The sequence below is a fragment of the Rhamphochromis longiceps genome, linkage group LG7 (genome assembly GCF_057381845.1).
Source record: "Rhamphochromis longiceps isolate RC_006_pf linkage group LG7, R_longiceps_female_GT1.1, whole genome shotgun sequence".
Taxonomy (NCBI): Eukaryota; Metazoa; Chordata; class Actinopteri; order Cichliformes; family Cichlidae; genus Rhamphochromis; species Rhamphochromis longiceps.
The window spans coordinates 28,343,604-28,360,558 of NC_140563.1; the positions used below are offsets into that span (position 1 = coordinate 28,343,604).

Genomic DNA, 16,955 nt, shown 5'->3' on the forward strand with positions numbered 1-16,955 from the left:
TGTGTTGTATTCAGTCTGCATTCTTCATATTTTATTTTACCATTTTATATTTAAAATGTCTACTTTTTATCCATGACTGTGGTTGTCCAGAGACTGCCTGTTGTGTGTTAATTCCAGTTGATAAAACTATCAAGTGGAATTAAAACTATTATTTTACCGCTCTGTGCACTAAATCACCTAATTAACTGAAGAATCTGCTGCATTTAGCTCATCTTCTTAAGAAGCGCTGCATTCTGTTTTTTGTCCTTTAGACATTTTTATCACCATTTGATAAGATTTCCACGTGACCAATACAGGTGCTGTGTTGTTGTACGGCAGTGAGATGCCAAACTATGTTTATGGGAAGAAAAAATTTAGACTCATGTGTATTCATGGTGACAGGAGGCCATCTCTGGTGCTGTTTGACAGTTTACATTTTTGGCTCAATTATGATCTAGTGTACAATCCACTAAACATAATTTTTTTCAAGTCTGTAAAAATTTTGAAACCAAAATGCTAAATAAGGTCCCGTTTCCACTTTTAACTCAGACGAGAACTGAGCAGTTGCTTTTTTCAAATGTATTAACATTATTTTATTTGCACATAAATGTGTTTTCTCCACTTATACTTCCTCATAAATTCTGCATTTGCATCATCTTTTTTATAATCAACTTAATTTAAATAAATACACTTCTCTCATTCAGTTAGCGCTTTATCCTAGTTATGTAAACAAGAACCATTCACCACTGATTTGATGTCCAGAACGAACCTAGTTCAGACCCTCTCCACCTTCTTCATCCAGGTTACCTGCAATGTCTTTAAAATCCAGCAGATGTTGTTCTTGAGCAACACATCACCACAGTTATGACTATCGGGCATCACCTAGGGCTCAGTTCGTTATAGCCAATTTACTCCTTAACTCACCTGCTTAAAGTCTGCATAGAGGCATGGCCTCTTTGGCTGATAGGTGAAAAGCAACTCAGTGGTGTAGCTGTAAATGCTGAACTACACCTCTGGACTGCATTTGTGCTGTTCCAGCATTTTGAATGGGCATCAAACACTGGCTTATTTTCATACAGTTTATTTTCATAATAAAGGTACAACAATAATATTTTAAAAAGACGATTAGTGTCGGAACTCAGAAAAACTTGTATTTACAGTAACAGTCAGTAGGTGGAGCTCTCAGCTCTGATGTCCAAGAAGTGATGCTTACCAAACACTACTCAAAGTTCTTTTACTCTGAACACATAGCAACCTGAAAATATACAAAGTGCTGGTGATAAAAATCCAAGCTGTTTGGTCAAAGAAACTTTCTGGGGGGAAAAAAAAAAAACCGCTTGTGGACGTGGTCTGTGTGATGAAACTGTGCATCATGTGCTATTAACCAATCAGCAGTGATGTGCAGAGAAACCCCGCCCCCTAAAAAAGGACGTAAACATTTTTATTTTTTAGTGTTTTTAGTTTTTGTTGGAACGCATTTTTGTTTTGTTCAAGTTAGTGTCTTCAATTAAGTTTAAACTGATATCAATGACATGTGGGCTCAGTTACCGCACGCGGTTTCTGTCTTTTAGATCTTTCAGATTTTAAGATTTTCCCAACTAAAAGCTTCTTCAGATTAATGGCAGAAATAAAAAAATTAAATTAAATAAAACAGTTTTAGTGTTCAGAGCTGATGGTCAAAGGGAAGGATGTGTGGCCGTTATAACAGAAGGGGGCTTCACATCGTTTCAACTAAAAAATAGAAATATTTGAGTTTAAAAAGAAAAAAAAGAAAAAAAGCTTGCACAAACATTTTAGCAGCTTCTGTTTGTTTGTAGTGTTGTTATTGATTCAGTGTTTGTTTACTCTGTTTGTTTATCATTTAGTGTAGATCAATCGATCAATTACTCATTCAGTTTCTTGACTCGAGGCTGGCGTCCTTCCTGTAATGCAGTGTTTCGTGTTCTGATCTCGGAGTCTGCGATTGGCGATCTTACACTTTAAGGGAGTGTCCTCAGACTGGCCTCATCAACCTCATCACTTCTTCTTAATAGCAGCAAGGTCCCGCTGCAGCTCGGAGAACTTGGGCCGGTCCTCGGGGCTGTACTGCCAGCAGCGCTGCATCACTTTGTACACATCGTCAGGGCAACGTTGAGGGCAAGCCATCCTGTAACCTAGCAACCAGGAACACATGGTCACCACTTGATGATATCACTGATTTTGTGATGCAGCTGATTGATTATCTGAGTGTTTACCTTTCTCCACCTGTTCTCGAGCCTGCTGATTGGTCATCCCCGGGTAAGGACATACCCCCAGACTGAAGGTTTCCCACAGGAGGATACCGTAACTCCACACATCGCTCTCTGAGCTGTAACGACCTGCAGCGCCCAATCACAGCACAGCACACAATCAGCAGCCACTCTCTGCTCTGTTTTTATTAACTTCTGTCACAGACTCAACAGCTTCTTTAAAAATCAACAGGCATCTCAGGTACAGGTGTGTGTGTGTGTGTGTTACCATAGTTGAGCGCCTCAGGTGCAGTCCATTTTATGGGGATCTGTTTGAGTCCAGAAGAAGAATAAATGCCGTCATCCTCCTGACGACTCATCCCAAAGTCACTGATCTTCAGCACGCTGTTATCCCCGACAAGACAGTTCCTCGCTGCCAGGTCCCTGAGATACACACAGACACACACACATACACACACACACACACGCATACACGATGGTTAAACTCAGAAAATACTTAAACTTTGAACTCACTCCGAGTTTGATGGCAAGAACAAGTCTCTGCAAAGTTTTGACGGGTTTTATAACCCCGCCGTAACCATGGTTACCTATGGATGCAGTTTTTGCTCTCCAGGTACGCCATCCCAGCCGCAGCATCAACTGCAAAGCGAAGCAGCTGTTTGGTCTTCAGCTCATCCTTCTTCTTTCTCAGGAATGACAGAAAGTCTCCACCTGGACTCATAAGACACACCTGTTAGAAACTGACCAATAACAATACAAGTTCACTCAATTTAAGCTTCACCCACCAGGAACGAGCTCCATGACAATGTAGATCGGCTGTCGCTGGGTACAAACGCCAATCAGCTTCACAATGTTCGGGTGGTCATACTGCTTCAGGATTCTGCAGCCAATCAGAGAGGAGCAGAGTGAGCGTTCAGCCAATCAGAGAGCAGAGTAAGTGTTAAGCCAACCAGAGAGGCCATTTTTTATATTTCTCACTCTGTTTAATTAATTTCTGAATGTGATCATCACCTCTTTCTTTGGTTAGAGGTAACTATCCCACGCTTCTCTTTCTGGAACAAACTCCTGGAGGAGGCGGGACTCTGGGCAGGTGTGGGATACTCACAGTGCCTCTGGTTCAGAGTTTTCCTCAGGCGGGTTGTCTCTGTAAGACTCGGGGTCACTGACTAAGGTCAGGTAACAGGTCAAAGTGCCCGATCCTCTCAGAGTCTTTGGGTGAAATCCAGAGAAACCTGTAGGTGTCACGGGGTCATCAGCCTGCTCTAAAAAAAAAGTGTTGGAGGTATGGAAGGTCATAAGCACCTCAATCCACCTCACTCCCCGAAGGCCAAAGGTCACTGATTGCATTGTATAAGCTGATCTAAGGCCACGTGTAATACGCTTGGCTGAAGATGAGCTGAGCGCTGAGGAGGATTAGAAGGCGGTGAAGCCTTAGCAGAGTCCTGGCAAACTTAAACAGAGAGTGAGGGGTGAATGCTAGGGGGAGCTCCTTTTTGATCCATGTCTTTAATGTCATGTAGAGTTCTGAGACAGAACCAGTGGAGCAGCAGAACTGCATGACAGATCCTTTCTTAACACAAGGACCAAAGCTGTGATCAGGTATCACCCTGCTCAGCCTCCCTTATGGAGAAGAGATGCGATGTAGTTTTGGCCTTTCTCTGACTGTCCCATCTACAGTTTGAGACAACCCTAATGACCATCACTTCTTGGACATCAGAGCTGAGAGCTCCACCTACTGACTGTTACTGTAAATACCAAATCCAGGAGGATCTGACTGGAGGAGCGCAAGTCGACCTTGGTGTGATGAGCCTTTTTCCGGGTTTTTAAACTCACATCTTTCTGTTCCTGAGGCTGATAGATGGGTTGAACTTTCTGAACTTGCTTTATAATTTTCTCTTCTTCTCTTCTGGCACCGTGGATAATGATTCAGGGTTCAGGTTTGGCTTCCAAAGTCAAAACCGTGCCCTTAACATTCAGCTCGGACTCAGCGGGTATAGAAGAGGGTTTCCTGTTTTCCACCTTCAGGGTTTCTACCTGAAGGCGGAAAACTCTGGACCTGTTGAGATGGGAGGAGACTATGGAGGGATTACTGCTCTGGGAATACCGACATTCCAGCAGGAAAGGGAGAAAAGGACGTCTGACATCGCCCGATTAGATGCTGACATAACAACCCAAGTTTGACAGGGAGTACACAGACAGACATTTGGGCTGTTTCCCGATATGTGGTGTAAAAACTGTTTGATTGATTTGCTACTGACTGATTTGTTGATGATGATGATGATGATGTTGATGGTGCTTGCATGAAGGGCTCACCTGGCCTCAGACAGAAAGCGGATCTTCAGCTCTGGAAGCAAATCCTCTTTACACGTTTTCACGGCGACCGGTGTTTTGTCTCGCTGCAGAGTCCCTTTGTACACCTCGCCAAAGTTACCCTGTAATAAAGACAGCAACGAACGACGGGAAATGAAGGCGGTGAGTGAAAGGTGAGTATAAGGACAGGTAGATGCCTCACCTTTCCCAGCAGGTCCCCCAGCACCACATCCTCATGGTTCAGGATCCACTTCTTGTCCTGCAGAGAAAAAACAGCCAGTGAGCACCAAATACCATCATGATAACTAACCTCAATGCACAACTGTATGTGGGTGTAGGAGGGGCTACCTTTACAACGGGGTTTTGCAGCACGACTCCAGACTTCTTGGTAATGACTTGCTTGGTGGTGAAGTGATGCTCAATGAGCTGAGGGATGGTGGTGAAGCCCGTCCCCTCAAAACGGTACTGATTCTACCAGAGAGGGTGAGAGACATTAGCTTAACATATGAGAGAGACACACACACACACACCAGGTTACTGTGTGTGAATATATGTCGATATATTGGATGATGAAGTGTGTGTGTGTAATCGCACGTACATCAGCATACTGGATGATGAAGTGACGTCTCTGATCGTCAGAAAAGACAGACAGGACATACTCGCCCGGTTTGCCATGGCTCTCCCTAACGAGGAAGTCTCCCTGTTGCCGTAGTAACTCCTGAGCCTCAATGCGGGGGATGGCGCCGTGGTACCACTCTTGCTCTGCTAGAGGGCGTTCCGATGTGGGGATCACATCAAAGAACTGCTGCAGAGATGCAGAAGAAGAAAAATCTCCAATATAATCTGATCCTTCCACCTCTGATTCAGACCGCCCTCTCCCCCCACCTCCTCCAGCTCTATTTGGGGGAAACCGAGGCGTTTCCAAACCAGATGAGACTAACGATCTCTTAGGTGTCCTGGATCTTCTCCCAGTTGGAGATTAAACACCTTAGTAAGGATCAGCACAGCATCCACATCCCTACAGCAACCGCTCCATCAGTCACTCTTCCACTCTGCTCTCTCTGAGATACCGAAACTCCTCCAACCAAGGACCCTAAGCCTCCAATACCTAGAGTGAGAACATGGCCTCACACATGGAGCTGCTCATTCTCATTCTCTGGAGAAGCTGAAGGTGATGTGAATCAGTTGACCCGTGATGCCAGAAATGCCAATGAGAAATTCAAAGAGGCGGTGCCAAAGCCAAGTCCCTGAAATCCACGAGCACTCCCTTTGTTACCCTGTCTCTATCCGTAAAAGTTTTGAACAGCATCAGTAACAAAGGGCAGCCCCAGTGAAGTGCAGCACCACCACCACCAAGCCCTCATTGAGGCCGTACAGGGGCTGAATGCACGCAACTACGAGCTAGAAGGCTCTTACTTCCAAAGCACCCTCTAGAGGACTGCCCAAGAGATGTAGCTGAATGAGTCCACAAAGCACAGGTAAGCAAGTTGGACAAACTCCTTCCACACCTCAGTTACAGCTTTGGCTAATGCCAGAGTCACTCTCTGATTAGCTGCTTCCTGTCAGATCTATCTGGACTCCCACAGGCTAATCAAGACTCCTCCGTCCTCTGGAGGCTTCCTTCACCTCTGATTCTGTTGAGATATAAACGGGTTCAGTGTTGAAAAGTCTTACCGAGGTAGAGGAGCCCAGCATTGCTTTGGGAGATCGAATCATCCCAGCCAGAGAGTGACGAAGAGTGTCGAACCGAGATCCACGGTCCTTCACTTTGTCCTACACACACACACACACACACACACACACACACACTTAATCCAGAGCGCTACATTCAAATGTTAAATGTGGAAAAAACGCTTGTGAAAAGGAATCTCTTCCTGTCAGTTCTAATCGATAAATGAAAACTAATAATTGAATATTTACAGTTGATCCGACAGAGCGAGTATCGTCCTCGTATGGCAGTGCGGGGGGTGGTGGTGGCGGGGGAGGGGAAGCAGCAGCATCTGCCATCTTGGCGTCGAGCAAGGCCTTCTGGGAGGCAAGGCTCGCCTCTGAGCTGCGCAGTGATTGGACAGCGTGCCGAAGCTCGAGGAGAGAGAGTTTCTGACTGAGCAGCAGGACGCAGCTGAGGGCGAGAGACACAGACAGTCAGAGACAGAGAGAGAGAGAGAGGGAGAAAGAGAAAGCTCTGACTCCACCTCCTCGCACTCACTCGCTCTTCTTCTCCGCACTCTGCTGACTCGTCTGGATTTTGTTGTCCAGGTCGTCAGCCAGCGCCTCCTTGCCCTGCAGATTCTGCTGAGTCAGCTGCAGCTCCTCTGTTGCTGACGACAACCTAAAGGCAATTAAAACAAGGGTTAGTAGCCACACCCACATACACACAAAGACAGTGGTGTAACTCCACTAAGTACACCACCCCCCATCACACCGACCCTAAAGCCAAACAGGCCAAAGCAGGCAGAGTGGTGCTCAGGACCCCAGGCAGAAATCACAGAGCTCTGCGCTCACCAAAATCAGATACTAACAGGTACTACAAGCTTTTAGTTTGGTGGGTTACGGCAAACACTGAAATGAAAGTTTGAAAAAACGCACTTGGCTCTCAAGCTTTCGGCTGTCAGCGTGTTCCACAAAATCTCATTGGCCGGCAGGTTGTCCATCTCCTCCGAAAGAGATGCGTCAAACTCCACAGTCGCCTCTGGCGTCTCCGGAGACCTAAGAGAGGTAGGCAGGTGGTTACCAGTGCAACCCGGACAAAGAGGTGTCCTGTCCAACAGGTGTGAGCTGACCTGTAGGCGTCGATGAAGTGCTGATACTCGGCAAGAGGATCGATCTGCTCAACTGCTGCCGCAATCTCCTGATGGACCTTCACGATCTCCTCAGAGAGAAGACTGCTGATCTCACAGTACTCCTCAAGAATACTTTTCCTGCACCAATACACACACAAAAAGTAGCTGACAGTACTTTTCCAGAATCTTTTTACTGCAGTAATAGATAGGTATGAGATGGTATGACAGTGGTCATGTGACTCACAGGGCAAGTGTCATGTCTTCCTGCATCCTCTGCAGAGCGTCCAGCAGGGCGGGTGCGGCATGGCAGCGGTGTTCATCCTGCTGCGTCCGGGCGCTGCACACCGCGAGCACATACTGGTTGTGAAGGTTGTGGAGCTTCCCCATAGCCTTGTCATAACGGTCGCGGGCACGCTCCACCTCACGGCCTTTAATTGGAAGTGAGAGACGGTTAGGGAGGAGTCAAAAGGACAGTGTAACAAAGGACAGTGTAACAAAGAGGGTTTCAGGGACTCACCTTTGGCTACAGCCTCTCTGTATTTCTCTTTGGCGTTGCTGGCATCACGGCTCAACTGACGATACGTCACCTTCAGCTTATCCAGGTCAGTCCTGGTTACCTAGCAACCATAACCATACCGAGAAGTAACGAATGAAATCTTAACCACATGCCTATAAATTTAAATGGTGGATGACATCATAATGATTAGTTTTTAATTAATTGAAATTATTTAAAAGCTGATGAAACCTAAGAGACGTGCTCAGGTGAGCTCACTCAGTCCAACATGCTTGTAAAAGCCCTGGCGTGCTTATATTATGCACCAACAGGAAACTAACTTTTAGCTAAGGCTCTGACTCAGTCTGCTGCCCCTCCCCCTGCACACCTTGTGGATGTGGCTCTCCAGCTGCTGATGAAGACTTTGGTAGCTCTTCTTCACCTGCTGCTTGTCCCGGATCAGCGTGGCGAGACGGTGCAGTGGCCCCGAGTTCAAATCGTCGGCGTGACTTCTCATTATCCGACCCAACGCCTCCGTCTGACGAATCACCTGCGACCACGACTGGGACACACACACACACACACACACACACACACACACACACACACACACACACACACACACTTAGACTGGTCCACATGCTTTGCCCCTCCCATTAAACCGACAACTGAGCCACTCACCTTACTCACGGTGCTGACATAGTCGGCAGTTTCTTGTTTCTCCATCTGCTGCGTCATGCTGAGCAGCAGAGAGGCATACTCTTTATCACTTTTCACCCGCAGCGTCATGAAGCGCTTCACCGTCTCCAGCAGCTAGAAGGCAGGCAGCAAGAGTGAACCAGACAAGAAGTGACGAGTGGAGAGGAGGAGGCGCAGAATAATGACATCACACAAAAGACAGGTGTTTGACACAGAATGTAGATAAAAGATGGACCTGGCCACTGTGACACACTGATTTTTGGAGTCTCAACGTTAGCATTTTGGAAGGTGCTATGTTATTTATTTGATTAAGGAAGTGACCATATTTGTCCGAGAGGGCAGATTTACTTAATGCTGTGTAATATTAAATCAAAATCTTCAAATTTCACTCTCAAAACTGAAGATCACCCTTCTCAGCCCTGTTAGTACAGTAACCTCACAGCAGCCATATAAATTAACATAATTAAAAATGCTCCTAAAGGCTCCAACAAACTTTACTATACAAACTTTAAAAAAAGTGTTATATAAACATTTGCCCTTGTACGGGTGTAATAAACCAGGAAATTATCTATAGAGACTAGGGATGGGTATCGAAAACCGGTTCTTGTTGAGAACCGGTTCCCACTGTTTCAATTCCTTGGAATTGTTTGCCATTTTTGCAAACGATTCCCTTATCGATTCCAGTCGCCCCAAATGACGTCATCACGTTGCGGAGCGTCATTTACCTCGCAGGAAACACGGCGCGTAAGCCGCTCAAAAGTTTGGTTATACTTTACGAGAACGGATGACAACAGGGCAACTTGCAATACTTGCAAAGTAGATATTTCATTTAAGGGAGGAAACACTACGAATATGCAAAAGCATTTGCTCACAAAACACACGATGACCTTAAATGAATGTCGTGTTTTTAATTCCGCTCCGGACTCGTGAACCTCAACCCAGCAGCAGCGGTAACGTTTGCACGTCCTCTCCCGTTAATGCGGCAGGTAAATAATCAACTAACAGTGCATATTATGTTAGCGCGATCTGCCTTATTACAAAACCTACCATTACTGTGCATTTAGGTGACCATGATGAGAGAGACAGAGTCTGGCTCAGATGCTGGCAGCTCTCGCTGCAGTCTACCGTTAGCGTCTCCTTTCAGGCCAGGATAGACGAATGTCACCGAGCAGTGACTAGGTTTGTGGTAAAAGGTTTGCACCCATTTGCTACAGCAGATGCCCCCGATTTTCGGTAAGTGAATGTGTTTAATTGTAGGCAGGGACATTACTGGATATTCTTGTATAATTGCTACAGAATAATTTATGTTATAGTTTGTTATTGCTACAGAAGAATATTTATTTTATTATTTTACATTTACAATTTTTTTTTCCTGGGGCCCCTTTGACACCCCATTGAAGAGCCGTAGGCTGTGGATCTCTTAAGATCTCACTGTTGGGTTTGTAAGGCCATGTTACTCCTAAATTTCTATCTTGTTCAAAGAGAAGATATAAAACAAAGTTCTAAGCTAATCGACCTTAGTGTTCTCCTTTTTTAAAAATAAGAATCGATAAGAGAATCGATAAAGAATCGAATCGTTAAACAGAATCGAAAATGGAATCGGAATCGTGAAAATCTTATCCATACCCATCCCTAATAGAGACCCCAAATTTTGTGTATTAGTCTGTAAACATGTTTATTTCTGCTGCAAAGTTTTAAATGGAGGTATGTGGGGACTGACTCACTGCTGCCCCTGCTGGACATGAGAGGAACTGTATCCATCTTTAATTACAGTCTGTATAAACAGTGCCCACCACAGGTCAGACTGTGAACTGCACCCCTCTGATAGTGATCTCCGCAGGTGGAAACATGTTGAGCTCTTTGAGTATTTGAGGCTATATCAGACCTTTAACTCCCAGTCCTGCAGCTTCAATAATCCCTCGTGGGAATTCCTTAGATCCCGACCGAACCCCATCCTGGATCTCAGTCTTTGTGTTTAACAGCGTGGATTAGCGGGCACTGATAGCATGGCCGTCTATGGAGAGACAGAAATATCAGCAGGTTCATAACAAATAGATGATCTGAAACAAACTCTTCAAACCTCGACATCTCCCACAGTCACTTCTAAACCTCTGAACAAATTGAGCAGGATATGTTTACTCTGCTAAAGCCACAGCCTGAAACCTCATAACCCATTTTATACTCTCTAACAACCCTCTAAAAACCGCTGAAATCCTCAGACACCAGAACAGGGTGATTTCACCTCCAGCACAGAAAAATTCAAACTGTCCGACAACAGAAATGAAACCATCAGGTGTGAAACACTCACTTCCTCCTTGGCTTTAAAGTGATTTAAACTATAAACATTAGCTTCAATCTGCTAAAGCTAACTCAAAAACTTTCCAAGACTTTCCAAAACACGTTCCAAGCATATTTCCAACATCTTCACTACTTCCTTCTAGGACGCTTCAAAACTTTTCAGACTTCCTTCAAACTATCTAATCACGTCACAAAACCTTAAAACACATGAAACGGTTTAAATATAGCTTTAAAGCACTTTAAGATGTTTAAAAACTGTTTTAAAAAGTTAAAACGGCTTGTGGCACTTTAAGTTTCAAACTATGCTAACGCTAGCCGCTGCTCCCGTCTAAATTAAAGGGAAATGAAGCTAGCGTGCTAAAAAGATAACGGCAGCTTCCTTTGGAATTGCAGGAAAACTGACTTATTAACATACTAACAGCTGCTGTTAAACTTTGTTCAGAAGTCTTTAAAACTGAAGCCGAACGCACTCAGAGACCCCCTGTCCGCTTCTCCGAACCTTTTCTCCGGGTACGAAGCTCCAATGGAGCGGCGGAGGAGCGCCGGGATACTCGCAGGGGGTTCCCAGTTTTTCCTGCACTCCTCGGACGCTTTCTGCCGCTTTAACGCACCAGGAAGTGGGTTAATGCGGCAGGAGGCTCGCTGTCCGATCACCGCGGTCCTCTGTCGTCCTTGGCCGGTATCATGTCCTCCGGTTCTTCTGGATTCTCTGCTCCGTTTCCCGGCTTCTCCAGCTGCTGTCCGGCTACCGAGCTAACGGCTAACAGGGAGGGGCTTCCGTGGGAAACGGAAGGAAGGGGGGAGGAGGGGGTCTTATTGTGTGGCTGAAGACGTGAACGTGTAACATGCGTGGGATATACGTTGGAAAGAGGAGCCGTAGGACACAGAACATCTGGATCAAACACTCCGATTTCACACACCTGGATTAAACACACCTGGGCATCATTTCTTATCGCTGCACCCTGTGGTAGAAACTATAAAAATAAACCTGAGAATGTGCACACCTGTATCTGAGCCAGGTAAGCATCTTGGTGACCCCCCAAACTAAATCTTGCAATAAAACCCATTCAGCTTGTTTAGATAGTGTCAGAAATATCCAGAGCAGCAGGGAGCCTTACCTGTACTGTTATCTCTCACTGTAGCAGGTATTAGCCCTTCGTCACTCCCCACATCCTTGTTATGAAAAACAGAGGTGGGACCAAGTCATTGTTTTGCAAGTCTCAAGTAAGTCTCAAGTCTTTATCCTCAAGTCAAGTCTCAAGTAATGTCAGGCAAGTCAGAGTCGAGTCTCAAGTCACTGGTGTAAAAGTCCGAGTCAAGTCACAAGTCTGAAACTTTGAATTTCAAGTCCTTTCGAGTCTTTAAAAAAAAAACGAAAAAATAATGTTGCAGTTATGCTAAATGTAAATATTAGACCATGTAATTTTAAAATCTGTGTTTTTCTCAACACATGACAAAATAGTGAACTTAGAAAATATACACAAATTGTGAAATTGCACCTCTTTAAAATGCAGCTCAATTAAACCTAGCTCCAAGAATAATTTTCACCGACAGTTCTGAGATAAGCTGCATGTTATTCTTGGATGCGGTTGTAGGACCGGCTTTAAAATCGCATGACAAAAATATACACATTAAAAAAAAACTGTATCACCAACGTAGCCTGGACAACATTTGCTAGTTAGATGAAGTCAGCTATCTCATCGTAGCATATTTATATGCATATTTATAATCATACGGTTCTTGGAGTGAGTGCATACACTCATGAAGTTTAGTAATTTCAGGTCACTGCAACAAGCCCAGGTACAGTTTACCGACGGATGGGTACAGGCCCTTGAAATGCACCGTGTAGAACGAAAGACCATCGTACGTATCATAAGTTTACCAGTCTCACAAATCATCTTCATAAATACACATTCCTTAACCGTTTATTAATAGGACCTTTGAGCTCAACGGTAATTAATTAGTAGTGGAAATAATTTCTGGTACCCATCACAGAAATGTAGCAGTGACAATAATACTGTATGCTGTAATCGTACTGGGCAATTAGTGATACAAAAAACCTGTTTTATCCTGTGAATAAAAGTATATGTTTTTGTCAATGTACCATAATAACAGAGGCGAAACGCAATATTGTGTCAGGACAATTCACTATTTATGCACAATAAACAAAGGAGCATAGCGCGACAATTTCTGTTCAGCGCCAGACTTGCTTGTAACCTATATCACCAATTATGTTAAGAAAAATGACGCATTAACTACAACAGCAGACTGACCTTCGTGTAAATGCTTGGAGCAGACTAACCTGTGAGCTGGAGTGTTCTGGGACGTTATATTTGGTCTTTGAATGGCTGCAATCCAGTCGCCTCTTTGTTACTTCGGAAACATGGCTCGAACAATTTCTCTTCAACGACGTAATCCGATAACAACCGATCTCTTTACCCGTCGGCTTCCCGTGGCTGTCATGTGACCGGCTATTGCAGTTAATAATACAACAGCTTCTTGACATTTTTGTGTTTCTTTTTATCGCTGTGTAACTGATTTCAATTGAAAGCCTGCGTGCGCTAGTACCGCTTGCCACGAGTTCCCAGAATCCTTTGCGGTTCTACCCGTGAATGACGTCACATTTTCAATCTCTATATAATATGCATGTTAAATTTTATATTTGGGGTAAAATATCAAGTCTTTTCAAGTAAACCGGTTCAAGTCCAATTTAAAGTCCCAGGTCATTGGTGTAAAAGTCCAAGTCAAGTTACAAGTCTTAGAACATTTTTTCAAGTCAAGTCTAAAGTCATAAAATTAATGACTCGAGTCTGACTCGAGTCCAAGTCATGTGACTCGAGTCCACACCTCTGATGAAAAATACCAAACATTTTTCTCTCTGACATTATCAAAGCGCTCAGATTAAGGTAATTTCCAGCGCACAGAAAAACACTTAAAGTTTCTGCTTCAGACTCATGCATGCTCATATCAAAGCACCTCCTCCTCCAATCAGAGGTGTTACTAGAGCGCGGGTAATAGAGCTCTATGAAGAACACACCTGAAAATATGACTACTGTGGCATGGGACAGCTTTTATCTGTGAATTTATTGAGTACATGTTTTTATTTTCTGTTATATTCCTCATGTAAATGGGGAGTCCTCTTCACACACTAAGGTTAATTATAAAGTTATATAAGGCCCAATGCTAGAACCAATTCTGTTTACATTATAATCCCTTGGGGAGTATCATTAGAAGGCATAACATACATTTTCACTGCTATGCAGATGACACCCAGCTCTATCTGTCCATGAAGCCAGATAACACACACCAATTAGTTAAACTGCAGGAATGTCTTAAAGACATAAAGACCTGGATGGCCGCTAACTTTCTGCTTCTAAATTCGGGTAAAACTGGGGTTATTATTATTAAGCCCTAAAAATCGTAGAACTATTGTATCGAACTAGTTGTTTTTATGTTGTTTTTAACCAGTTGCTTCTCAATGCCAGATTAAAAACATATGTAGGACTGCTTTTCTCAATTTGTGCAATACCTCTAAAATTAGAAACACACCCTGTCTCACAGTTACACTGGAATACTAGTTCAGTTCAATTCATTTTTTTAAATAGCACCAAATTACAACAACAGTTGCCTCAAGGCACTTTATATCATAAGGTAAATACCCTACAATGATACATAGAAAACAGAGAAACCCCCCCAAATCATATAACCTCCTGTGAGCAAACGCTTTGGTGACAGTAGTTCCCATTTAACATGAAGAAACCTTTAGCAGAACCAGGCTCAGGGAGGGGCAGCCATCTGCTGCGACTGGTTGGGTCTGAGCAGATAAAGACAAGAGAAGGACATGCTGTAGAAGAGAGCCAGAGATGAATAATAATTAATATTTAAATGCAGAGAGGTGTACAAACATATGTGAGTGAAGAAGAAACTCACTCAGTGCATCATGGGTAGCCCCCGGCAGCCTACACCTATTGCAGCATAACTAAGGGAGGATTCAGGGTCACCTGATCCAGCCCTACTTTATCAAAAGGAAAGTTTTAAACCTAATCTTAAAAATGGGGATAGTGTCCGTCTCCTGAATCCAAACTGGACACTGGTTACATAGAAGAGGGGCCTTGAAAGCTCAAGGCTCGGCCTCCCATTCTACTTAATACTCTTGCTTTCATGGGGTGATACTGAAGTACTATAAGGTCATTAAGCTAAGACCTTATATGTGAGGAGCAGGATTTTAAATTCTGGATTTAACAGGGAGCCAATCAAGATAAGCCAATATAGGAGAATTATGCTCCCTCTTTCTAATCAGTCTCTGCCTGTCAGTACTCGTGCTGCAGTATTTTGGATCAACTGAAAGCTTTTCAGGGAGGTTATAATAACAAATTACAGTAGTCATAAATACATAAACGAGTTTTTCAACATCACTATGAGACAGGATGTGATGCTGAGGATCTAATTTTAGAGATATAGTGCAAATGTAAGAAGACTCCCAGATTCCTAAAGCGCCTTGAGGCGACTGTTGTTGTGATTTAGCACTATATAAATAAAATTGAACTGAATTGAATTCCTCACAGTGTCACTGGAGGCCAAGATAATGCGATTAAGAGTAAGTATATGGTAAAATACCTATTTGTAAGATTTTCAGGGCTGAGTACAGCCTCAGTTTACCCAAATTTTGAAGCAGAAAGTTAGCGGCCATCCAGGTCTTTATGTCTTTAAGACATTCCTGCAGTTTAACTAATTGGTGTGTTTTATCTGGCTTCATGGACAGATAAAGTTAGGTGTCATCTGCATAGCAGTGAAAATGTATACTATGCCTTCTGAAAAGATCATTTGTAACCTTCACTAAAGCTGTTTCTGTGCTGTGATGAGCTCTGAAACCTGACCGAAACTCTTCCAATAAGCCATTTCTCTGCAGATGATCTGTTAGCTGTTTGACAACCACTCTTTCAAGGATTTTTGATATGAAAGGAAGGTTGGAGATCAAGTGATGGCTTTTTAAATAATAGTTTAACAGCCTGGCTACAGTGCTGAAGAGAAACCTAGTGGTGTTCTTATTTTCTTTAATCAGTGATGAATAGTAAGATGTTCTAGCTTTACTGATGGCTTTCTTATTAAGCAGCACACTATTTTTCCAGGCTACATGATGATCTTCTAAATTAGTGATACGCCTTTTCCTCTCCAGCTTACAAGTTATCTGCTTCATGGTGCGCATTTTAAAGTTATACCAGGGAGTCAAGCACTTCTGATTTGAGGCTCTTTTTCACAGGAGCTACAGTATCCAGAGTCATATGTTGTGAAGAGGTAACATTATTAACAAGATAATCGACCTCTATTGGTGTAGCGTTCAGGTAGCTGCTCTGCTCTGTGTTGATATAGGTCATTGAAGAAGATAACAGTGGGTGGATTATATTCTTAAATTTAGTTACAGCTCTTTCAGAAAAAAATCTACTGTGATGACATCTATTCCTCACTGCTGTGTAATCCATTACTGTAAATGTAAATGTTCTGGTGTTCACTGTTTGCCTGCTGTATCAGGAATAAATGAAAATAAGATGAATTACCTCAGCTTATTTTTTGGCTCAGTAATATTGATGATCAGCTTTGAATGCCTAATAAGGTTTTGGAGGGTCAGAGGACATTCACGGATTCCCGGCCGCGTCCTCAAGTCATGCGCGGCTCAGCTGGCTGGAGTGTTCACACACATCTTCAACCTTTCCCTCTCTCTGTCTGTAGTCCCAGCCTGCTTCAAAATGGCCACCGTCGTCCCTGTACCCAAATCCTCCACCATCTCCTCATTGAACGACTGGCGACCTGTAGCCCTGACCCCCATCGTAAGCAAATGCTTCGAGAAGCTGGTCAGGGACTTCATCTGCTCTGCACTACCCGACTCACTGGACCCTCTACAGTTCGCATACCGCCACAACAGGTCCACTGATGATGCCATAGCCCTGACACTACACACTGCCCTGTCACACCTGGAGAAGAGAGACACGTATGTGAGAATGCTGTTTGTAGATTACAGCTCAGCATTCAATACCATCGTTCCCTCGAAGCTGGACAGGAAACTGCAGGATCTAGGACTGAGCAGCTCCCTCTGCAGCTGGATCCTTAGCTTCCTGTCTGAAAGACGCCAAGTGGTCAGACTGGGCAGCATCACCTCATCCCCCGTCA

At 43.9% G+C, this 16,955-nt stretch overlaps 1 protein-coding gene across 5 annotated transcripts; it reads right to left on the minus strand.

Moving 5' to 3' along the window:
* Nucleotides 1-1,744: 1,744 nt before the first annotated feature.
* On the minus strand, nt 1,745-11,431 carry fer (fer (fps/fes related) tyrosine kinase). 5 transcript variants are annotated; one of them, XM_085413183.1, is made up of 20 exons: nt 11,290-11,431; nt 10,378-10,506; nt 8,475-8,606; nt 8,182-8,355; nt 7,818-7,917; nt 7,545-7,728; nt 7,301-7,438; nt 7,107-7,226; nt 6,727-6,849; nt 6,438-6,639; nt 6,192-6,290; nt 5,116-5,319; nt 4,866-4,988; nt 4,720-4,776; nt 4,521-4,639; nt 2,993-3,087; nt 2,795-2,918; nt 2,476-2,630; nt 2,214-2,336; nt 1,745-2,132 (listed from the first exon to the last, which is right to left on the minus strand). In XM_085413183.1, exons 2-20 carry the CDS (start codon nt 10,444-10,446, stop codon nt 1,996-1,998), a joined length of 2,478 nt encoding a protein of 825 aa, XP_085269309.1. In that variant the 5' UTR covers nt 10,447-10,506; nt 11,290-11,431; the 3' UTR covers nt 1,745-1,995. The 5 variants fall into 5 exon arrangements, with proteins under 5 accessions (XP_085269309.1, XP_085269308.1, XP_085269307.1 ...); XM_085413182.1 differs by having other exon boundaries at nt 5,116-5,322; XM_085413181.1 differs by having other exon boundaries at nt 7,301-7,465.
* Nucleotides 11,432-16,955: the final 5,524 nt, after the last annotated feature.